The following is a 24,722-nucleotide window of genomic DNA, read 5'->3' as shown; positions in this document are numbered from 1 at the left end:
GCAACTGAATATGTACTTTTTTTTTTTCAGTTATGGGGCTTGAACTCAGGACCTGATTTATCCCTGAGCTTTTTGTTTGTTTGTTTTGTTTCAGGCTAATGGCTCTACCACGTTGAGTCACTTCCAGACTTTCCTGCCAGGGATAGCTTTGAATTGTGATCTTCTCTTAGCCTTCTGAGTAGCTAGGATTACATGGGTGAGCTATCAGTTCCTGGCTTAAACCAATTTTTAAAATCCAGAACTCTTATCTTCAGTTAACCAGCAAAAGGCCGGAAGTAGAGGTGGCTCAAGTAGCAGAGAACCAGTCTTGAACAAAAAAGCCAAGTGAGGAGAGGCCCCAAATTCAAGCATCAGTATAGATACACACACATCACACACACACACACACACACACACACACACACACACACACGCCACCTTGTGATACTGGCACCAGAAGAGACATGAATACCCCTCTGGCCCTGAGCTCATCCCAGTGAGTCATCCCCACAACCCCTGCCTTGCTGGAAGCTTTATTTGTGGGTTCTGTAATTAGTTAATGAACTATCTGAATGATATTCCTCTGTAGTCATTCAACCAGACTCATCTTCTGGATGGTAATTGTATTGTAGGTTGTTTTAGGACATTAATGTATCCAAATAGAGTTTTCATCAGCAGATAGCCTGATTAGTAATCTTGCTATCTCTGGTGTTTCCAAGTTGTGATATAAACTATCTCATGAATTGTGCAGAAATTGTGGCACCAAAAGCCAGTCTATCTCCCCCACCCCAGGAGAGCTTGTGTGTCAGAAACCGCTAACCCTTTCAAGAGGGAAAGTAGTAAAAGCTACTTGTGGCAAGGATCCCATTGGCCTCAGGTTAGAACAAACTGTTTTCAAGAGACTGGATCATCATCTTTATATGCAAGCAAATTTTTCCTTATCTTTACAAGAAAGTGCTCTGATCTCGGACTGCTTTTTTTTTTTTTTACCACCTTTTTCAAAGATAGGGTGAAAAAAATCAGTGGTGTATGGATGGGAGTGTAGCTCAGCAGAAGAGCCCCCCCTAAAATCCATCCTGGGTTGGATCCCCTGCAGCCTGGTTTAGAGAACATCTCCAAGCCTCCATTTCTTTGTCTATGAAATGGGGCAATAAGAATCGTTGGATTGACAGTATTCGTGTCTAACATGTGTCCAACTCTGCGCCAAGTGTGCTACATAAATTATGATATCCTCATGATAATTCTATATTATTTAGTGTGTAACTAGGTACTGTTATTATCATACTCATCATGCTAAGAAACTGAGTCACAGAAACAGTAACTTCTCCATGATCACTTCTCAACAAGTAATGGAGCCAAGATCCAAATCCAGGAAACTGAGTCTAGATCTAAACACTAAGTAACTCTCATAAGGTTATTATAAGGACACAGTGCAATTTGCTAATAAGTATTTCATTGTGTGCCAAGTATAACGCAATGTACTGAGTACAGCTCTGGGATGTTGGAGTTATGGACACATTCTTGCTCTCATGGAGATGATATTCTAACAGGGAAGATTATTTACTTAAAGCTTTTGGTACAGCACCCAGGATAAGGTTACTGCCCAGACCCATGTATAGGACTTCAGAAACTGCTGCATATTATGTGTGTATATATATATATATGTATTTGGGGTGGGGGGGGGTCATGGGGATTGAACTCTGGCCTGGGAGCTGTCCCTGAGCTCTTCAGCTCAAGGCTATGGTTCTGCCCTGCCCCTTGAGCCACAGCCCCTTTTCTAGTGATTAATTGGAGATGAGTCTCATGGTCTTTAGTGCAAGGGCTGGCTTTGAATCACAATCTTCAGATCTCAGCCTCTGAGTAGATAGGATTTCAGGTGTGAGCCACTAGGCCTGGCTTTTTTTTTTTTTTTTTTTTTTTTTGCCAGGCCTGGGTTGAGCTCAGGGCCTAAGCACTCTCTTTGGACTTTCTCAAGGCTAGAGCTCTACCACTTGAGCCTCAGCACCACTTCCAGCTTTTTTCTATGTATATACTACTAGGCCAAACTCCCAGCCCCTAGGCCTGGCTTTTAATATTTTATTTTTTTATGTGTTTGAAGATTCCTAAGAGATTAATAAATTATCTGAAGGCAAGATTAATTTCAGCAATAAACATCTGATTTTCAGCAAAGACTTTAGGGTCACAAACTGCTGGGTTTTGTTTTGTTTTTTCCTTGCTGGTCCTGGGGCTTGAATTCAGAGCCTGAGCACTGTCCTGTGGGCTTTTTCATGGCTAGAGCTCTACCACTTGAGCAATAGCACCACTTCCAGCTTTTTCTGTGTATGTGGTACTGAGAATCCAACTTGGATCTTTGTGTGCACTAGGCAAGCACTCCACCACTAGGCCAAACTCCTAGCCCTCTTTTTCTGTCTGCTTTCCATGTTTCTTAGCTCACACTCCTAGAAGTAGGGCCTAGTAGCTCAATCCATTTTTTTTTTTTTCAGGTCACCCCAAGTCACATGATATGTTAGCTTCTAAAGAACTATGCCTAGGGGCCGGGAGTTTGGCCTAGTGGTTAAAGTGCTTGCCTAGCATGCATGAAGACCCAGGTTCAATTCCTCGGTACCACATACATAGAAAAAAGCCGGAAGTGGTGCTGAGGCTCAAGTGGTAGAGCTCTAGCCTTGAGAATGTCCAAGGACAGTGCTCAGGCCCTGAGCTCAAGCCCAGGACTGGCAAAAAAACAACAACAAAAAAAAAAACAGGATAATCCTGAGTCAATGAGATGTTCATTTAACGTAAATGAAACAAAAACTATTAAAAAAAAAAAAAGAACCATGCCTAGCCTAGACATAGGGATTCATAAGGTCAAAAACATAGGCACCTTAACTATAGCTAAAGCTGTAGCCAAGATAATCCAGTTGAAATGAGATAGACAGATGGGACCAAGTCAGGACAGATTCCCAGCCTGCCCAACATGGTCACTGCTTCATAGGCATTGTGCCAGATAATAGGGCCAGAGGCTGGAATGAGAAAGAAAACAAAGGCAATAAACAGATCCTTAGCCTTATTATTTAGAGAGGAAGATACTCAGCAAAATGATTTGAACATAATCAGGCTATTCTAGAAGCATCTCATGACTCTGTAGTGAGGATGACCATTCTGTGGCAGATGGGGAAGACTCCCAAGAAGAGTCTGAGTTTTGAAGGATGAGATGAAGTTTACGAGATGAAGAGAAGTGAGAACTACATTTCTGGAAGGAAGGAGGCTGCAGAAGATATTCTGGCAGAAGGTGAGGTGCTGATGTGATGGGACGAAGACTGGCTTGGGCCGTTGAGGATGGGTAACTGGGATGGGTTTGGTGGCTTTGTGTGAGCAGTAGAAGTCTTTAAAGGACTCTGCAACAGGAATGAAGACTGGTCACTCTGGGGGCTCACCTGACAACAACCTAAAAAAGACTGGATCCAAACTAAGATGTAGGTGAGCATCTTTCCCTTTTGAGTGTTATTTTCAAGGGATAGGTGTGAGCTTTTTTCCTTTGGAAAGATATATTCTCTATTATAGAAAGACATCCAAGCTCATGAGATTTAGTGACTACTCCTCCACTGGTTTCTGTTAATCCCATGAGCACCAAATTAAGCAAACTTTTATTAAATATTGGAAGCCTGGGAAGTGTCTCTTTGGTTATCAGATAACTCCTCAGGCTCCCACAAACATCCAGCCAATTCAGAAAACAGTATTTGGGAGCCAGCAGTTTAGCCTAGTGGTAGAGTGCTTGCCTAGCATGCATGAAGACCCAGGTTTGATTCCTTGGCACCACATACATAGAAAAAATAGTGCTGAGGGCCGGGAGTTTGGCCTAGTGGTTAAAGTGCTTGCCTAGCATGCATGAAGACCCGGGTTCGATACTTCGGTACCACATATAGAAAAAAAAAAAGCCGGAAGTGGTGCTGAGGCTCAAGTGGTAGAGCTCTAGCCTTGAGAAAGTCCAAGGACAGTGCTCAGGCCCTGAGCTCAAGCCCAGGACTGGCAAAAAAAAAAAAAAAAATAGTGCTGAGGCTCAAGTGGTAGAGCTCTAGCCTTGAGGAAAGTCCAAGGACTTTGAACTCAAGCCCAGGACTGGCAAGAAAGCAAGAAAGAAAAGAAAGAAAGAAAGAAAGAAAGAAAGAAAGAAAGAAAGAAAGAAAGAAAGAAAGAAAGAAAGGGCCCCCTTTTCACGGTTAAGGCCAAATCAACAAGAAGCATAGAGCAGATGTGGGGTGGGAGAATGTTTCCACATGAGGAAGTGAAGTCTGAGTACACCAGCCTGAAGCCTTATTGTTCAAATGTTCTAGGGTCGATTTATTTTTCACTGATTACATTTATAGAATGACCCCAGAGACAAAAGTGTGCTCCTGGGCTTTTTCACTCAGAGACATAGATTGCTTTGGTGAGGCTGGCCTCGTGGAGATCCACTTTGACATTTCCTGCATCCCTGGAAGGGGCTCAGAGGCCTCATTCTACCACCAGCCTGCATCCTTCTGTCACTCACTTCCTACTGAATGATTATGGGCAAGTTCCTTGAGTGCTCAATGCCTGTGCATGGTAAGAACAGCACCTGTGTCTTGGGCTCCCTGTGAGGATTTAGCATATCTGTCTTCTAAGGATTACATTCTGAAAGAAGTTTTAGGTGACTTTAATGGTAGAGTGCTTGCTGAGCACGCACAAGACCCTGGGCTGGATCTTCAGCAAGAAGGAGGGGAGAAAAGGGAGTGGGGAAAGAAGAAGAAGAGGAGGAGAGAAGAGAGAAGGGAAGTAACGGGAAGACAGGTGAGCTTTATGTGACATAGATTCATGTAAGTGCTTGCTGTTATTTGATGTAACTTAATCTACAACTTTTCTCTTATTATAACTATATAACATACTTGGACCTAAGTATATAACTGAGCTCACAGAAGAATCTCCTATGCAGCACCAAATGCTTCTTATTTACTTCAAGGTATATTCGAGTCTTCTGTGTTGTTTTCTGTGGTATAGATAGAAAGCCCTGAGTTGAAACCTTGGACATGTTTCTTAACCTCTCTGAGTCTTCATGCTATCTGTTAGTCAACACTATAAAGGAGATGTATTGCACAGGTGTTTGTGAGGACTGGATGAGATTATGGTGTATAAGAGAATAGCTAAGGGGAAAAAAAAAGAATAGCTAAGGGTCTTTTTGCTATTTTCAGATGGAAATAGGCAAGAAGGAGCTTGCTCCCTTACAATAGGCAGCCATGAGCTCTTCAAATTTTTGATGCTTATAGGTTAAGCATATAAAACCAGAAGTTTATAACTCTAAACCCTGAGAGGTAGAGGTTTATAGGTTTAGGTTTTAAAATGCAGAGGCTTGGACGTGGTACTGTGGCTCAAGGGATAGGGCAATAGCCTTGAGCTAAAGAGCTCAGGGACAATGCCCAGGCCCAGAGTTCAAGTCCCATGACAAAAAAAAAAAAATCCGGAGGCCTGTAGATGTAGGTTCTTAGAGCAAAGAAAACTGGGCTTTAAAGACCAGTGGTTTGGGCCAGGAGTCTGGCCTAGTGGTGGAGTGCTTGCCTAACATACACGAAGATCCAAATTTGATTCCTCGGTACAACATACACAGAAAAAGCTGGAAGTGGTGTTATGGCTCAAGTGGAAGAGCTCTAACCTTGAAAAGCCCAAAGGGCAGTACTCAGGCCCTGAATTTAAGCCCCAGGACTAGCAAAGAAAAAAAAATAACCAGCAGTTTGTGACCCTAGGGTCTATGCTGAAAAGCAGGTGTTTATTGCCCCAAGATTTGATAGAGTTTACATCTCTAGGTGCTCAGGTCAGAAGTTTATTGCACTTGGCTATGAGTGCCAATAGCCCAGCAACCATTGTTACAGCTCCTAAGCTTCAGAGACCTTTAGCTCTTAAACCCTGGAGGTTCTTAGGTACTCTTTCAGCAGCCTGGCTTGCAGCTCTTGGCTTCATTGCTCCACAGCCTGCACCTTCGCTAGTCTTATCTCTCCACCATTTCCAGTCCCAGCAGCTCTGGAATTCTCTGGCAGTTTTTTCTTGGTGGCTGGGTGGGGCTGGGATTAAAAGCCCCAGAGCTCTTCTGCTCTTAATGCAACAAGTTCAGTCCACTCTACCTGTGATGAAGATCTTAAATGGAAATAAAAAGACAATGTGCAATGGAAGACTTCTTGTCTATTAAGGCCTAATGTCAGAGTACAAAGGATATGCCTCCCAGAATATCTCAGCAAGACTGAGAAATGACTTACAAGCTCCCACACAAAGACTAGAGGGAGGAACCATCTCTTCAGGAGTTGTAAGGAGTCTTTAGGAAAGGAGACAGGGCTAGAAAGCTGCTACAGGGGTGTGAGAGCTAATCCCTTATATAATTAACTGTGCTTGGGTTTGTGTCTTTAGGAACTCTTGGCTACCTTGTAGTCAATGCTTTCCAATGATAAGACAGAAAGCAGAATGAGGATTTCTCTGTAAGGTCAGGGCTAACAAGTGCTTCTCCCTACTTTACCAGCATGGTGGACTGTATCTGGAATTAGCATAGTCCTATTATTTTAGTTCTGTGCAAGAGGTACAGCTGCCTCAACAGGTTCCATAGCCCTTAAAAGCCAAGATCACCTACTCCATAGTATACTATGGCCAATGAATAGTAGAGTAGCTTATAGGTCTCTGATAAAATTCATCAGAGAAACTTAGAAAATCTGATAACTTTTCTTGTTTGCAACAATATTACTGGACCAGTAAGAACAATGCCAAAGAATGCAAAGAAATGAACTGGGAATATAGCTTAGTGGTAGAACCTGGGCAGCATGCCAAAGGCCCTGGATCTGGTCCCTAGTACTGCTTTGAAAAATCAAAACAACAAAAAAAAAACAAAGTCGGGCATGGTATCTCACTCATGTAATCCTAGTTACTCAGGAGGCTGAAATCTGAGGATCAAGGTTCAAAGCCAGCCAGGGCACAAAAGGACCTGAGACTCTTATCTCCAATTAACCTCTAGAAAAACAGGAAGTGGGGCTTGGCTCAAAGGTTAGGGCAGTTGCCTTAGTAGGATAGCTCAGTATCCCTGAGCTGAAGAGCTCAGGAATAGCACAAGCCCCACGATGTACCCTTCCCCTCTCCCCCCCCAATCCACAACAACAACAACAACAAAAATAACAGCAAGGAAAGTTCAGATTAAGACTTGTTAGATGAAAAGTTGTTTTCATATAACCATTTAAATCTCTAAATGTTTTCAAATAATGATGGATTTATAAGTTCATGTACTTTAAAGTTAACATTAACTATGCAAACATGAAGAAAAGAAAATAGTGCTAAATGTTCTTTTAAACTTACTAAGAACAATGCTTCTTTTTATTTGTGAAAAGGGATCAAACAAAACCAGTTTGGCCTGTCAGGATAAATAGCTGTTCCCCAGCAGAAGAATGAATCTTCAGACTGAAACAACCAGAAGAAGGAGGAGGAGGAGCAGGAGGAGGAGGAGGAGCAGGAGCAGGAGAAGAGGAGGAGGAGGAGGAGGAGGAGGAGGAGGAGGAGCAGGAGGAGAAGAGGAGGAGAAGGAGGGAGAGGAGAAAGAGGAAAAAGAAGAAGAAGAAAGAAAAAGCCGGTGAAGTGGCTCACACCTGTAATTCTAGCTACTCAGGAGGCTGAGAGCTGAGGATCTAGGTTCAGAGCCAGCCTGGCCCAAGAGGACCTAAGACTCTTATCTCCAATTAACCTTTAGAAAATGGAAAATGGGGCTTGGCTCAAGGGTAGGGTGGTAGCCTTGTGCTGAAGAGCTCAGGGTCAATGCCCACTCCCAGGGGAAGGGTGGTAGCCTTGAGCTGAAGAGCTTAGGGACAGCGCCCAGGCGGAGTTCAAGCCCTATGACCCATAAAAAAAAATGAAAGAAAGAAAGAAAAACTCATTAAACTAAGGAGTGCAAGTTTCTAGAGGAACCTAAAGGAAGTCAAGAAAAGGGCCCTTCAAAATTTGTCTAGAAAATGGAAATAACTTTGCAGAGATATATTCTGAAAAGTTTCTTATCACACTTTGGAGGAAAATGCATTTGGGCAGGGGTTGCTTTAAATAATATATTTTTTTAAAGCTTTCAATTATAAAATCAAAGAGTATGTATCCATCAGCTTAGAGGTGGTACAAGACCACTAAAACCCAGAGCCCATAAAAGCTTCGATTCTAGAAAACTCTCCTGGCGGGCAGGACTACCCTATGGCTGCCTTGTTCACCTTTGTATTTCAGGGCTTATCCTCTCAGCAGCACGTAATAGGCACTCGTAAGAACAATGTTCTTGATTCATGAACAAGGAAAGATCCAATAACATGGCAATAATAGTGTGTCATTTTACAGCCAATGGTGATTTCATTTCTGGGCAATGACACCACAAATGTTCAATTTTTTTAGTTTTATGCATTGTCTGTATTGTTTACAAATGTGTAATTTGGAACAGAGAATCATAAAATTATCTCTTATAGGAAAAAAGGGAGTCTTGTAACCGTTATTGCCAAGGACTTGACACCATTTGGAACGGTGTAGGGAACTAATAGATTATAAGTCACCAGGACAAAGTGAATTCAGTAATTCCGCAGTACTTCTTCAACATCTAGTTGAGAGTGGAACTAAGTAGGCCTGGGGAATGTTCTTGTGAAGAGCTTGTCCTAAAGGTGGTGGTGGTGGTGGTGGTGGTAGTGGTAGAAGGGGAAGTAGTAGCACCACATGCTCCCACCAATACCACATGCTTCCACTGATGAGATTCCAGAGTCCAGTTGCAACTGTGCAGCTGTGGCAGTTGCCACAAGGAAGTTGCTAGTTCCAGAGGCACCTAGGACCCTGCAATTGGTCCCTTTTCCAGCCCTACTCTACACATTTGCTCTTCTGTGTTTCCCACCCAAAATCTTCTTCACCTTTTTTGTTTGCTTGTTTTTGTAGATCATAGGGTTTGAACTCTGGGCCTGGGCGCTGTCCCTGAGCTCTTCAGCTCAAAGCTATTGCTCTATCCTTGAGCCACAGCACCACTTCCTTCTTCACCTTTTCAAACTAGACTTTGATTCTAAATTCTGCTCAAGACTCCCGTTTCTTAACAAACTCTCCCTCAGTGGAGGTGTCCCTGCTGCTGGCATCCACCATGCCGATACTGTCATGTGTCATCTTGAGGGTCACACAAATCATCAGTATTTGTATTAGCTAGAGTTCCCCAGAGAACTAGAATCAGATATGTATGTATATATGATATATATATATATATATATATAGCCTGTGTGTACCTATCCTGTTTTGTTAAAATATAAATAGATTTGGTTTCATTTTTTATACTTATATATATATATTCTATATATATATATATTCCTATATTTTTATTTATTTATTTTTTGTGTGGGTCATGGAGCTTGTGAACTTGGCTAGGTGCTGTCCCTGAGCTTTTCAGCTCAAGGCTACTGCCCAACCTCTGGGTCTGGGTGTTGTCCCTGAGTTCTTCAGCTCAAGGCTATTGCCTTACCCTGAACCAAGCCCCACTTTTTTTTTTTTTCTAGAGGTTAATTGGAGATAGGAGTCTCAGGTCCTTTTGTGTCTGGGCTGACTTTGAACCTTGATCCTCTCAGATCTCAGCCCCCTGAGTAGCTAGGATTACAGGTGTGAGCCACCACACCTGGCATATGTTCCTATATTTCTATTTATTATACATACAAAGACAGGATGGTATGAAATTGTGGAAGTACAGCTCCAAAATCTATATGGTAGGGTGGCTGGCTAGAAACCCAAGGAAAAGATTCTGCAGGCAATCTGTGTGGGCAGAGATGTCAGTCTTAGTCCTATTAAAGGCCTTCAACCAGTTGAATGGGACTTGTATTATGGAAGGTGATCTGCTTTCCTCAAATTCCACAAAGTTAAATATCATCTCATCCAAAAAAACCTTCAGCAGAGAGACTCAGTGGTTCTAGATAATGCACATTCCAAGTGCAAAACTGTGTGTCTAAACCCAGAATTTGATTTTTCCCCTTAGTTCTAGGCTGGTTGTTGCTTGTGTAGGAGTGGGAAGGGAATCCTGGATAAGAAATCCCAGGCAACGGGCACAGAGGTTAAAAGACTGCAGGCCACTTTTCAGTGTCAGTCCTCATCTTTGTGCGCTCACAAGTACCTGGTAGTCTTGTTTCATTCCTTCTGCATGTGAAAAATCCTTTTCATTCCCACCCAGTCTTAAACAAAAATGGCAAAGGACAGGTACAAAGTGTTCACAGCAAAAGAATCACAAATGCCTGTTGAGCACATGAAAAAAATGCCCAATTATACTCGTAATGATGGAAATGCTGATTAAAAGCACAAGGGGGAAGATATCAGATTGGCAAACATCAGGATGTTGGCTAGTACAATCCACTGAATCCTTGGTGTGGCTCTCCTTCCCTGACCTCCTTGGAAGGAGTAATTTAGCAAAATAGCTCAAGTTCTAAAATCTACTGCCTGAGGAACATGTACTTCTACTGCCAGGTACTAATACCTCTATTTGTACATTCATGCAGAATGGCATGTGCCTAACACTATATACTGCAGCAGTATTTGTAAGAGTGGACTGGAACTATCTAATTGTCTATTGAGAGGTGACCATTAAATAAATATAGAATACAGCCACTTTAAGGAGTAAAAAAAGTTTGAAAAAAAATTTTTTAGGGATCTTGTTAAGTAAAAAGGTGGATGCCAAAGCACATTGTGTGCTATCATTGGTGAGAGGGAAGAATGAGCAACACGAGCGGATGAGCCCTGGAAGAACACCCAGTAACCTGGAGACGAGGTCTGCTGCTAGGGCAGAGAACTGGAAAGCTGAGGAACATCAGAAGAAAGGACACTTATTATTTACTGAATACCTATTATGAGTTGAATTGTGCCCCCCACATTCCTACACAAAGTTCCAGTACCCGGAATTGTGACCGTATTTAGCTCCAGTGAGTGAAGCCAATGCTGTGGTTCGTGCCTGTAACCCTTGAGATGCAGGAGGCGAGATCTAAGGATCTTCCATTTGAAGCTAGCCCAGGCGGACAAATTTGAAAGATTCTTTTCTTTTAAATTAATTTTATTGTCGGGATGATATACAGAGGGGTTACAATTACATACCTAATGTGGTGAGTACATTTCTTGTCAAGCATTGTTACTCACTCCCAAGTTCTTCAATTTACCAGCCAAAGTGGGAAGTAGAGATGTGGCTCTCATGGTACAGCTGCTACTTGAATAAAATAAGCCTTGAATGAAAAAACCAAGAGAAATCGGGGGGGGGGGTGGCTCACACCTGAAATCTCAGCTGCTCAGGAGGCTGGGATCTGAGGATCACAATTCAGTGTGCAAAAGCAAGAAAAGCCATGAGATTCATCTCCTATTAAAAGCTGGAAGTAGAGTTGTGGCTCAAAGTGGTTAAGGGCTAGCCTTGAGCAAAAAAGGCCCAGCAGTCAGGCCCTGAGTTCAAGCCCCACAACCAACAAAAAAGTAAAAGCTGAGAGTACAAGGCACTGAGTTCAAGCCCCAGTAACAGCACCCCCCTCCCCCACAATATAATTAGTTAAGGTGAAGATGTACTGGATTATAGTGGCAATTTCAAAAAGAAAATTTTCAGACAGGCAGACAGAATGTCACATAAAGATGAAGGCAGAGATGAGTGGTGCCACCAGATGCTAAAGAGAAAGGTCTGGGTCTTTCCCTCTAGGCCCTTATTAGGTACCAACCTTGCTGATAACCTAGGACATCTTGATCTTAGATTTCTGTCTTTCAGTACTATAAGACAATGTATTCCCATTATGCTAAGTCACCAGTTTGTGGTACTGTGTTATAACAGTTTTATTAGTGAACAAATACAAAAAGGACCCTTTGGTAACTTTTGAGTTTTGTATCATATATGTTTGTGAATTATTGATTAGAACAATTTTTTTTGTCGTTTTTTTGCTTTTCCCAACAGAAGCATCATTTCTTCCAGAAGGCTTCCTAGGCTCACCAGGCTGTGCTGGCCATTCTGTCTTTTGGGCTCTAAAGGCTATTGTAGCTATGTCCACTACAATATCTTTCAGGTTGTAAATGTAGTTGAACTACTCACAGGTCCTTACCTCTACAAAATCCTCACTCCTAAGAGCACATTAATATCCCATAACCAGCTGCCATTGTTTGCTGAAGTAAACAGATAAATTAGTATCTAGAGAGTTTTCACTTCCTTTCTGTATTTTTTAATTGTTTGCTTATGTGTTTTGTTTTGTTCTGTTTGATAAGCTGGAAATTCATTTATTATTAGTCAGGATGACAAGTAAATCCTGATCCTAAGATTAGGAGTTGTGTGTCCTTGGGGTGGGTGTGTGTGTGTGTGTGTGTGTGTGTGTGTGTGTGTGTGTGTGTGTATCCTGGGGGCTGACTCAGGGCCTGAGTGCTGTCCCTGAGCTTTTGTACTCAAGGATAGTGCTCTACCACTTAAGCCACAGCTTCACTCTTGGCTTTTTTGGTGGTTAACTGGAGATAAGCATTTCAGGAGCCGAGCACAATGGCTCACACCTATAATCCTAGCTACTCAGAAGGCTGAGATCTGAGGATCACAGTTCAAAGCCAGCCTGAGCACTAAAGACAGTGAGACTCTTATCTCCAATTAATCACTAGAAAACAGGAAGTGGGTCTCAAGGGACAGCGCCCAGGCTGAGTTCAAGCACCATGACCTAAAAAAAAAAATTAAAATAAAAAAATTAAAAAAAAGAATTTTAGGGACTTTCCTGCCCAGGCTATTTTTCAATCTTGATCCTCAGTCTCAGTCTGAAGAGTAGCTAGGATTATAGGCATGAGCCACCAGAGCCTAGCTAAGATTAGGAGATTCTTTTTTTTTTTTTTTTTTTTTTTTTGCCAGTCATGGGCTTGAGCACTGTCCTTGGACTTTCTCAAGGCTAGAGCTCTAGCCCTTGAGCCTCAGCACCATTTCTGGCTTTTTTCTATGTATGTGGTACCGAGGAATCGAACCCGGGTCTTCATGCATGCTAGGCAAGCACTTTAACCACTAGGCCAAACTCCCAGCCCGATTAGGAGATTCTTAACAGGTAGGAGGGAAAGAAAGATCTGTTACAAGATTTTTTTTTGTCAGTCCTGGGCCTTGAACTCAGGGCCTGAGCACTGTCCTTGGGCTTTCTTAGGTCTAGAGCTTGAGCCACAGCACCACTTCTGGCTTCTTTCTATGTATATGTTACCAAGGAATTGAACCCGGGTCTTCATGCATGCTAGGCAAGCACTTTACCACTAGGCCAAACTCCCAGCCCTGTTACAAGATTTAAGAGTCACCCTTCAAATGACTTAAGAATTTAGTGCAATTTGCATGCACGGTGGCTCACACCTGTAACTCTAGCTACTACTCAGGAGGCTGAGATCTGAGAATCATGGTTCAAAGCCAGTCCAGCACTAAAAACCATGAGACTAGGAAATGGAAAGACTAGAAAATGGGAAGTGGGGCGGTAGCTCCATGGTTAGGGCTATAATCTTGAGCTGAAGAGCTCAGGGCCAGAATTCAAGCACAGAGTTCAAGCCTAGGACCAGAGTTCATGCCCCATGACCCCCCAAAAAGAGTTTAGTACAATTTAAGAGGAGATATTCTCAGGCAGGAAGAGCTGGAGAATAGGATGAAGAAACTTCCTCACTGGACTACCATATTAAATGAAGAACAAATAAGGAAAAGTATCTGTCATGCTGGGAAGGGGGTGTGTAGGGGGTGGAGTGGGGAGGAGGGATGGGGCATTTCTGATGTGATAACAGATGTGACAGCTGGGCTGAGCAATATAGCTCTATGGTGTAGCTGCAGCTTTCATTTTCTAACCAAGGTTCACAGACTGACTGGCTTAAAGCAACAGAAATTTATTATCTCACGGTTCTGAAGGTAAATTGGAAATGCAGGTGTCTCCAGGGCCATGCTCTCACGGACCTCTAGGGGAGGAACCTATCTACCCCTTCTATCTTCTGATGGTTAGGAAATCTTGTGATGACTCCAGTCACACAGCCTTTTCCCTGTGTGTCTATGTCTGTCTACAGCTCCCCCTTCTCATAAGGAGATCAGTCATCAAAGAGTACCTACTGTAATCTAGTATAATCTTGTCTTGATTTGATCACAAGTGCAAAGTAAGATGTCACTCTGAAGTTCCAGGTAGGCATGAATTTGGCAGGAATACTGCTTAACCCAATGCAGTCTCAGCTAGGACTTTGATTGGAAGAAAAATCTGCCATAAAAGGCAAGAGGCTGGTTTAGCCTTGTGAAGTACAGGTCATGGAGGCAGACAGGCCTGCTTCCAGATCCTGGCTCTTCAACTACATGAACTTGAGCAAGTTGCTCCATAGCTCTTCAGTCACACAGTGGATCTAATCGCAGTCATGGCTCCTCAGGCTGCTGGGCAATGAGAATGGTATAGACAGTCTTAAGTGCCTCATTTTTCCCCCTTTATGTTGGGAGATGAAAGTGAGGGAAATAGACTGGGTCTGAGACCTGGAAAGGGGGTAAGCAGCTATTCTCATTGGATGTATCTATTTTATTTTATTTATTTTTTTGCCAGTCCTGGGCTTGAGCTCAGGGCCTGAGCACTCTACCACTTGAGCCTCAGCACCACTTCTGGCTTTTTTCTATGTATGTGGTACCGAGGAATTGAACCCGGGTCTTCGTGCATGCTAGGTAAGCACTGAACCACTAGGCCAAACTCCCGGCCCTATTTATTTATTTATTTATTTATTGAGACAGAGTCTATGTTGCCTAGGCTCGCCTTGAATTTGTGATCATTCTCTCTCCAGAGTGACTAGAATTACAGAAGTATGTCATCAACACTGGGTTTTCACCAATGGTGAAAGCCAGTTGGGCTATCTTCCCCTATCCTAAAATTGTCTAGGACGGCAGTGAGGAGCAAGGGTAGTGTTTCCATGTTCAAGTGCTCCTGCCCACACCTTGGACAGCCTTCACTTTTCCATCCTCCCCAGTCACACCTGATGAGATCTATTCTATCCTACCCCTGAACGCTCAGCTCTTTCCTACTAGCCCCAGCCGTGCCTGGAGCCACCCTGCAACTCCTAATGTGATTTCCCGTGGGGCTTGGTCTCCTCTAGACCCCCCTGGCCCTGTTCCTGTGCCTCTGACTTTCTTCTGGCCAGTGCAGGACCTCAAGTCTCAGTGCCCCTCGCTCCTATCCCTCCTTTCATCAGAAAAACTTAGCTTTACCAAGTGCCAATGGTTCACACTGTAATCCTAGCTTTCTCAGGAGGCTGAGTTTTGAGGATCATGATTGGACATTAGCCTGGGCAGAAAAGTTTATGAGACCAATACCTCCAATTAACTATCAAAAAGCCAAAAGTGGAAGTATGGCTCAAGCATAGAGCAGTAGAGTACCAGCCCTGAGCATAAAAGCTTGTGTTCAAGTCCCAGGACATCCCCCCTCCCACCACGCACCTCTTAGCCCCAGGTTGCACAGCTCCTGCCATTCTTTCAGGGAAGAATGCAGACAATTAAATAGCAAAACAGGAGAGTTTATGATTATGTTACAGGATGTACCAGCCACATGAGTTCAAAGAGCACAGGTCGGCTGAGTGTGAGCACACAGACTTTAAATTTTAATGACAAACAGATGCAAAGTTAGTGCTGCAATCTGAAACACTGCAGCTAAGCCATAATGATTTCCCCCTCCCCCTCCACCAGGATGTATTTATAGAACCTATTACCAGAGTCTCCATAGCATAACCAGACTAGACATCGCCCTCCCCTTCTCCACACTAACACCTACTGCCTGTGGCCCCTCTGATCCCATGTACCTGCCCATCCACTTACTGCTCCAGAGACCCTGGCTTTGAACAGCCTCTGGGGAGGGGAAGGCTGGGGAAAGCATGCTTGCCTGTGCTAATCTCTGATAACATCCAAACAAAACAATGATTTGGGATGATCAAGGTTTATGCATAATTTGGGGAGAACTGGCTGTTCTTTGATGCCAGCTCATGTTCCCTTAGAAATGGATTAGATCATCCAGACATTGATATCATTTGAGCCTCTCTCACCCTCATAGTGGGACTTGAGTCTTCCTGTCTGCGACCCATGCTATGAGTCAGCCCAGCTCCAGCACATCATTGATAGTCCAATTTATCGTCTTCCCTAGCTGCTGGCTGCTGCTCTTATTTCTTCAGCATTGAGGAACTTTGTGTGCACAAGCTTTGCTTCTCAATTCCTGCTTCAAATCCTCCCCCACACATATTCCCCTTGGTGATTAGTGGGACTAAGCCATTGAGTCACTTAACATACACGATTAATAGTGTGGGCTCAAGTCAACTGAGTCAATTCAAATTCCACTTTCATCAATTAAAGCCTTATGTGAGCATTACTAAACTTTAGTTGCTTCCGCTTTAAAAAAAAATCTCAGTTATGCCTAGCCAGAAAACTACTGAGCATTGTTCTACTTCAGGCTCCTTGGGAAACAAACTGTGAGATGGATGTTAGTAAGCAGAAAGTAGGAATTCTCTGAAAAGCAACACAAGCCCAGGGTGAAGTGTGATACAGACAATAGCAGCCTATCAGAGAGGGGCCCTAGAGATCGGATGGCCTATTAGCCCTGTGCTGAGTTGGGCCAAGGGTTGGGCCATGCTTCTTAGTGGACCAATCTCTGGAGCAGGTGACCCAGAAGGGAGTGTGACCTTGGACAAAGGCAGTTGTCTGCACCCAAAGCACAGCTAAGATTGGTCTAGGTGAACTTCAGCATATTACTAAATGTCTCCATGCCTGTTTCCTCAACCACACTACGGGTTTAACAAAACCTCAGATCTCCTAAATTGCTGGCAGAGAAATAAGATGGGTCCTGACCTTACCTTTTCCTGCAGCATTCTTGGCAGCAGGTAAAGTGCCCCATTCCTGGGAGGAGGTCTGGGTAGCACATTACAACCTCCACCACAAGGACTACAATACTCATGTAATTGTTCAATAAATGGTAGCTATTGCAATTACTTTGCTTTAATTATTATTTGCATTATGGTAGCAGATGGGGACACAGTGATAATCAAGATTCTGTTCTGGGCCAGATGCCAGGGGCTCACACCTATGATCTTAATTACTGAGGAGGCTGAGATTTGGAGGATCACAGTTTGAAGCCAGCCTGGCTAGAAATATCTATGAGAATTCTGGTCTCCAAAATAACTAGCAAAAGGAGGGTTAGAGATCTCCCAAGTGGTAGCTAGCACACCAGCTCAGCAAGTAAGCTGAGTTCAAAAGCTGCCAAACAAATAAAAAGGATTCTATTCCTGTCCTCAAGAAACTTAGTCCCGGCTGGGAGTTTGGCCTAGTGATAGAGTGCTTGCCTAGCATGCACTCAGTACTATATTCATAGAAACAGCCAGAAGTGATGCTGTGGCTCAAGAGGTAATGCTCTAGCCTTAAGAAAAGCCAAGGACAGTGCCCAGGAACTGAATTCAAGCCTCAGGACTGGCAAAAACAAAAACAACAAATAACAACCCCAGTCTAGGAGTAACTCAGGCAATTGAAGAAGCAATCAGAATGTAGTGAACTATTGATGGGATGGTCTAGGATATGGAAGAGAGCATCTGTAAGAAATACATGGCACGCCTGGTGGTATGTGGTAGCTCACACATAATTCTAGCTACTCAGGAGATTGAAATCTGAGGATCGAGGTTCAAAGCCAGCTTGGGCACTAAAGAACCCGAGACTCATTTCCAATTAATCACTAGAAAATGGGAAGTGGGGCTGTGGCTCCAGGGGTAGGGTGGTAGCCTTGAGCTGAAGAGTTCAGGGACAAACCCAGGGCCAGAGTTCAGGCCCCAAGACAGAAAAAAAAAAAAAAAAAAAAAAAAAAAAAAAAAAAAAAAAAAAAAAAAGAAGATACATGGCAAAGTTGAATGGAGAAAGTGATGTTAGAGATACCAGAGGATGAAGAGAAACCAAGCCTGGGAGGAGGTGGGAGGGGGGAGGTAGGAGGATGTGGGAGATGTGGGAGCAGATGCCTAATCAGGAGGAACAGTTCAGTGGGGCCAGCCAATGTATACGAGGTGAAGGAGAAAGGGAGGGCTCTGACTCTGTCCACAGCCAGCTGAGGAGAGTGAGTTTGAATACATAGCATGTAATGGAAGGGGTTACAGGACTCTAACCAGAGAAAGGGCAAGGTCCACTTTGGGCTTAAAAGGCTCACTCTAGTTGACATGTAGCTGGAATATCCATTAGGAGGTGGTGCCATCCATTGGGCCCAGATTAGAAACATAGGTGAAATGGACAAGTTGGCACTGGAGACCTGCAGGAGTGCAGAGAGTCAAGGAATATTTAGGGAAACCGAAGTTATCCTTGAGTTTCTGACCTTGTCAAGGCCTTTAGCAAGGCTCACAGGAGCTTCTTCCAGATAGCTCTCCAAGTCTTACAGCTCTGTTTTAGAGAAATCCAAAGTCCCAAAGAAGCGCAGTACAGCCATCAAAACAGCTGTTAATCCCTGAGAAACTTGCTTCCTCCCTGAATAGTTCACTTTGGAGCCAAACTACAATAAACAAACTTTTATTGAATATGGACTCTGGGCCTAGCCCTGTGTTCAGTGCTATAGACAATAGCTGGTGAATTTGAGATCTAGGTTTAAGGTTTTTTTTTTTTTTTTTTTTTGGCCAGTCCTGGGGCTTGGGCTCAGGGCCTGAGCACTATCTTTGGACTTTCCTCAAGGTTAGTGCTCTCTACCAAGTGAGCCACAGCACCACTTCCAACTTTTCTATGTATGTGGTACCGAGGAATTGAATCCGGGTCTTCGTGCACGCTAGGCAAGCACTCTACCACTAGGCCAAACTCCCAATACCCCCAAGTATTACTTCTTATAAACTAGTTTGTTGGCATTTGGATTTATCCACCTAACGTACTTAGTGACCCCAGTTAGTTCCTGGGGCCTAATCACCTCTATACTTTTACAAAACTGAAAAGTGGAACTTCAAAGCTGTTCAAAAACATTCCATTAGAGATGACTGGCAGCCTTTCTAGAATTGCTCAGGAAGGAATAATTGGAGGGTAGGAAAAGCTCAGTGGTACTGTCTCTGAGGGTTCCAGAACATTTTCTGAAGCTGAGCTGGGACACTGGACCCACGGTATTTCTGAGGAAAGGAATGAGTATGTTTCAGGATCTAAATTGGATCCCCTAAACATCTTCTCCCTGAAGCACACTGGAAAATGGGATGCTTAACGAGGTAAGGAGTACAATCCCTAACCAATCAGCCAGACGCCCTCCACATTCGTAGTTTTAACTCAGTCCCTTCTTTTCCAGATTTAAGACAGCACCCATCTCTATCAAGAGAAAGATCCAAACCTCAAAGAGTACAACTTAAAGTCGGTCCCTGCGATGAAAGCACTCTATGGGTGATGGAAGGAATGAGGAATCCAAAGGCATCGGCTGGTGAGTCCTTTCCTTCGGGTCTCCACCACTCCCATTTCCCCCTGGCGTCGCAGGGCTCCCGGGACAGCCTCCAGCCCTTCAGGGAAAGGGATGAAAACGTATCCCGGGATGCCAGTGTCCCCGTGTGTCTGCCTCTCCCCTCACTTCAAGATGACTTTCTTCTCCTACAGGCGCGGCACAAACACCCCGTGCGGCGACTGAGGGCGCGGAGGCGTGGCGGCGAAGCCAGAGACCGAAACCCGCCGGGCGCACGGAGCGGAGAAGGTGCCGGGCCCGGCCGGCCGGCGGAGGAGGAAGGGGTGGGGCCCGAAGCCACGCCCAGGCCACGCCCTCACCCGGCCACGCCCCTCGGCCGGCCGCGCCCCGCCCCGCCGCGCCACGGTTCTGGGAGGTGACTCAGGGCGGAGCTCCGCATCCAACCCGAGGCGTCCGCCAACTTCTCTGGATGGGGCTAGAAGTTTCTAGTCGGCCAGTTGCTCCCTCCCTTGATCTCCTCCTTCCCCTTTGGCAGCGCCGAGGCTATTTCCAGACACTTCCACTCCTCTCCGGCCACGTCACCGCCTCCTTTAATTCATAAAGGTGCTCGGCGCCGGCTTCCCGGACACGTCGGCGGCGCGCAGGACTCCCGCTCCTCCGGCCGCGGAGAGGTGCCCGCACCCCGAGACCCGAGACTCCCCACCTGTGCCCCGGCCGCTCCGGGCGGACCCGACCCAGCATGAGCGCTGCCACCCACTCCCCCATGGTGCAGATGACGTCCGGCGCCGGCGACCGCGACCCCCTGCCTCCGGGCTGGGAGATCAAGATCGACCCGCAGACCGGCTGGCCCTTCTTCGTGGACCACAACAGCCGCACCACGACGTGGAACGACCCGCGCGTGTCCCCCGAGGGCCCCAAGGTGAGTGCGGCCTCGACGGCGAGCGGGCCTTGGGAAGGGGCGCCCTGGGACGTCCGAGGTTTGTGACGCCCGCGGCGGGCGCGGGGCGACGGCGGCCCCCACGCGGGGACTCGCGCAGCTCGGCGAGCGCCCTCCCCCCACCCGCCCTTGACCGGCGTCCGGTCGAGGGAAGGCCTCGGGAGGGGCGGCCAGCGAAGCGAGACCCGCCGGTCCCCTCGCCGGCCGGATCCCGAGGGTGGAGGGCCGGTGGCCGGGACCTGCGGCGTCCCGGCCCCCCGGGAGGGGCGGCCGGGCCCGGTCAGTAACTCAGGCCCGCGCCAGGCCCCGCCGCGGGCCCGGTCAGTAGCTCAGGCCCCGCCGCGGCCTCCGTCCGCGGGCCTCGAGTCCAGTGGCCCTCGGCTGTCCCTGCAGATCGCCTCACCGCCGAGCGCGAGGGGCGCCACCAGGGAGGGTGGGGATCCTTGGAGAATTCACCTTCCAGTTCCAGAACTGGGTTGAGAGTGATCTTGGCTTTGCTGTCTGGGCTCAGGCAAGAGTGACTCAGGAGGCTGCTGTAAATACTCCCCCCATCCCCCCATAAACGAAGTTAAAATTGTCTTATTGAACCTGCTGGGGGCAAGAAAATATTCTGGGGTGGCTTGTTATCCCAATACGGTGGTCTTCCTCCAGATAGTTTGTAAATTGGAGACTCTCATGCTTGGCCATTGCTCTGAGACATTGCCCCACACTGGAGAAGAAGAGAATGTGTGTTTTTCTAATGACGTCCATTCCTTGTTGTATTGAAATACTTTAGGAATTGTTTCTGTGTTCCACAACTGAGTAGGGGCACTCTTGCAAGGACAGCAGATATCTGCCTATTTACATATGGGCAATATATATATATATATATATATATATATATTTTCACCTTCTAGAAGTTGAGAATGTGCGATTGGAATAAAGCCAAGCTGAGCAGTGTTCTCTTGTACTCCTGACTTGGGAAGGAGGCTGAAGCAGGCAGTTTGCCACGTTCAAGGCCAGCATGGGCTCCATAAGCTCATGACTGCTTCCCCAGGGAAACAAAATACATTTTGGATCATGAATATTTGGAAATATAAGTTTAGATTGAACCTGTTCATTTAAAAATGAATAAAAAGTTACGATTGCTATATTAATTTTGTTAATTTCTATGAAGTTTGAGCTGTAATCCTTTAATCCTAGCAACTCAGGAGGCTAAGAACTAAGAATTGTGTTTTGAAACCAGCTGGACAGGAAAGTTCATAACACTCTTATCGCCAATTAAACCACCACTACCCACCCTCATCCCAAATTAAAAAAAACAAAAACAAAAACAAAAAAACTGGAAGTGGAGCTGTGGCTCAAGTGGTAGAGCAAAAGCCTTGAACAAAAGAAGCCCTGAGTTCAAGGCCTAGGGTGGCACAAAAAATTGCTTTATGAACATTAGTTTAGAAAAACTATCCATATACTTTCATTTTTACAAGTCTTACCCCTTTTTTTAAATTTAATTCTTGTGCTAGGATTGAATCCAGGGCCTTCAGAACGGTAGTTAAACACCACTGAACTGCTCGTCAGTCTGCACCATTTTTTCCTTAAGATTAAAACTGGTCCCAAGCAATAAGATAGTGTATATTCAGCAGTTCAGAAGAAGTTAATTGTATATTTATTTCTGGAAATTATCACAAGGGTCTATAATTAGCTGGGATGGGCACAATTGCACATATCTTTTTGTGTCTGTTTCCATCCATTATTGTGCTCCTTTCAAACCAGTCCTCTTACTGTGGGCAGTATGGGTGTAGAAAAATCACTAATGTGGTGTGCCTATTTCTTTTTGAGGCTTCCTTCCTATAGATACCTGACCGTGTGAATCAAGTTTGAGCACTGCCAGCACTATGTTTTCCATGTGCAATTTATCCAGCAAGTTGGGATCTTATTAACCCAGAGTGGTTTTTAACATCTGTTTAAAGTGGGTGGGAAACCCAGGTAGGAGTTACTGTTTTTCTCAACAGAAAATATTAAGCACTAAATCATGACAAAGTTGACATGAAATTTTCACTGTCAGTACTTCAGTTCAACCTCTTCATTTTAATTGATAAACAACAGTAGAATCTGAGTTGTTTCCAAAGGTCTTTAGCCAGTACCAAGAGCAAGAAAGCTGTAGCAGGTCAGTCTATCCAGATGTCAGAAGTGGCTCCACTTCTGGCTTTTTGGTGGTTAATTCAGGATCAGAGTCTCATGGACTTTGCTATCCCGGAAGGCTTCAAACCTCAAATCTCAGGTTCTTGAGTAGCTAGGATTACAGGTTTGAGCCACTGATGCCTGGATTAAACCATGCTTTGGATATCACAGAATATCGGGGTGACAAATGCAGCTTCATTTATATGAATCACATTATATACCATAGAAAAAAATGTCAATATTGTTTTATATTAGCAATTGGTTTCTTAATGTTGGCAACCAGTAAAGAGCTGTTTGAAAACATGAGAAAGCTTTTGTGGCAGACTCAACCTCAGAATGTTTATGATCAAACCATGTTGGTAAAGAAATGGCTTTCATGGAAAGAAGAAAAAGTTTAGTCCTTCATGTTTTTTATGTTATTTTTGTCTTTTCTTTAGAGTGAGTCTTGAGGTTAAACCTGGAGCCTGGGCACTGTCCTTGAACTTTTTTTGCTCAAGGCTAGTGCTCTACCACTTGAGACACAGCTCCAGTTCCAGCTCTGAGTGTGTGTGTGTGTGTTGGGAGATAAGAGTTTCATGGACCTTTCTGCGTGGGCTTTCCTCAGATCTCAGCCTCCTGAAAAGCTAAGATTTTGAGCATCACTGGTGCTTGGCTTAGCATTTTCTGTTTCATTTAGTCTTAAACTCTGTCCTTTCAGAACTGACCTTGGGTGTTCTAATTAAGTGGCAAGTGGTTAGAAAGTTGTTAGGACTTTTTTTTTTTTTTTTTAAAGAACAAGTCCTGTTTTTATAGGGGTTCAAATGAAAGTATCCTGTCATTCTGTGTTGAATGGAGGCAAAGATGATGTCTTTATTCAACCCCTTTCGAATTCCCTACCTACAGTCTTGCTGGGTTTTGATTTTCTGCATGGTTGACCTTACTGCTAATCTCCTGGCAAGTTTGTACCAGCCCAGGTCCCCTTCCCTGAAGAGTATAGCAGGAGCTGTATGAATCCCTGCAATCACTTGCTGATGTTCCTGTCTGAATAAACAGAGGAGTGCGGTACCTCACCTATTTCCATAGGAGAGACAGACAACATCTTGGAACAGTGCTATCTCACTTTGTGGATTTTAGGGATGGTCACCATTTTGGCAGCTTCCAGGGAAACCTTTAAAGAATTCAAATTCCCCTCCGCCTACCCCATGTTGAATCTGAATTGCTCAAGAGTTAGGCCCAGAAAAACACTGGCTTAAAAAGCTTTCTGGTGATTCTGACTGACAGATTGGTCTTGAGAGCCACACTGGCTGCAGGTCCCATTTAGTAGAGGGAGGCAGCCATGTCCTGCTCCTCTCCTTGCGCTCTGCAGTCTCTCAAGCCACACCTGCTTCATATCTGACATGTACAGCTTTGTTTAGCTTACTCTTTCCTTCTTGGGAAAGTTCTTCAGTGCCTCCTGGGGTAGAGGGGTTGTGGAGAGTAGGCCAAGACATCTCTGCACAAGGTCTGACAGGGTGGCAGAGCCAGAGTGGGGAGACCCCCTCCTCAGAAGGAAGAAAGCAAGACCTGTCTCTCTTTCCTGTCTTGCCCACCCACAGAATCTGGTCGGCATCATTTGACAGATTACACTCAAATGCTGTGAGAGGTAGAAACATTCTTTCAGAACAAATATTCCTGGTTATGATTAAAAGTGGAGAGACTCATTTGTTCTATTTGAGCTTCAGAATTTTCTTGAAGATGAGATCATTTTGCTCTTTGCAGATCGATTACAAGCTGTTATGCCTCTTAGAATCAGACTACCATCAGGAACTAAGTGGCCATTTTCCTTGATCACATTTCAGAGAGCTGCAATCATGGTGGAGTAAAGGCCTCTGTTTGCCGATGGAGATGAAGCACATGGCAATGGGGTAGTCTTAGTGTTTAAGATCCTCCTTTCCCTTCCAAAGCACAGCCTGTGGGGGCTGGGAGTTTGGCCTAGTGGTAGAGTGCTCGCCTAGCATGCACAAAGAACCAGGTTCGATTCCTCGTACCATATATATAGGAAAAGCCAGAAGTGGAGCTCTGGCTCAAGTGGTAGAACTCTAGCCTTGAGAAAGTCCGAGGACAGTGCTCAGGTCCTGAATTCAAGCCTGAGGACTGGTAAAAAAAAGAAAAAGAAAAAGAAAAGGAACAGCCTGTGTTTGAATTGTATAAGAACTGACGGAAACATAGTGGATGTCCTGGTTTGTGTGAAGATTTGCCCTTTATGAGGGCAGAGTACATACACAGGACCCATGGCAGGTTGAGGTTAGCCAGGGCTGAGAAGGCTTAAATGTTGGATGTTGTTGGGGCTG

At 44.8% G+C, this 24,722-nt stretch overlaps 2 protein-coding genes across 3 annotated transcripts in view; both read left to right on the top strand.

Moving 5' to 3' along the window:
- LOC150053762 (uncharacterized) lies at positions 1-19,920 on the top strand. Of its 2 annotated transcripts, XM_090345748.1 has the most exons (4): positions 1-196; positions 3,130-3,250; positions 19,215-19,343; positions 19,514-19,920. In XM_090345748.1, exons 2-4 carry the CDS (start codon positions 3,187-3,189, stop codon positions 19,918-19,920), a joined length of 600 nt encoding a protein of 199 aa, XP_090201874.1. In that variant the 5' UTR covers positions 1-196; positions 3,130-3,186. The 2 variants fall into 2 exon arrangements, with proteins under 2 accessions (XP_090201874.1, XP_090201875.1); XM_090345749.1 differs by lacking the exon at positions 1-196 and having other exon boundaries at positions 2,809-3,250.
- The window catches only part of Bag3 (BAG cochaperone 3), a 23,815-nt gene continuing 18,914 nt past the window's right edge, over positions 19,822-24,722 (top strand). Inside the window, exon 1 of the mRNA XM_090345750.1 lies at positions 19,822-20,238. Coding sequence (XP_090201876.1) covers positions 20,059-20,238 — 180 coding nt within the window. The 5' untranslated portion in view covers positions 19,822-20,058. The remainder of the gene's footprint in view (positions 20,239-24,722) is intronic.

The sequence above is a fragment of the Megascapheus bottae genome, chromosome 15 (assembly GCF_031878675.1).
Source record: "Megascapheus bottae isolate mThoBot1 chromosome 15, mThoBot2.hap1, whole genome shotgun sequence".
Taxonomy (NCBI): Eukaryota; Metazoa; Chordata; class Mammalia; order Rodentia; family Geomyidae; genus Megascapheus; species Megascapheus bottae.
This window is presented reverse-complemented; position numbering and strand designations above follow the sequence as displayed.

Bases quoted from the DNA above. Each gene is read 5' to 3' on its own strand.
- LOC150053762 (XM_090345748.1), top strand. From the start codon at position 3,187: ATGAAGAGAAGTGAGAACTACATTTCTGGAAGGAAGGAGGCTGCAGAA. The intron at 3,251-19,214 runs GTGAGGTGCTGA...CTTCTTTTCCAG, and splicing joins AGAAGATATTCTGGCAGAAG to ATTTAAGACAGCACCCATCT. The intron at 19,344-19,513 runs GTGAGTCCTTTC...CTTCTCCTACAG, and splicing joins GAATCCAAAGGCATCGGCTG to GCGCGGCACAAACACCCCGT.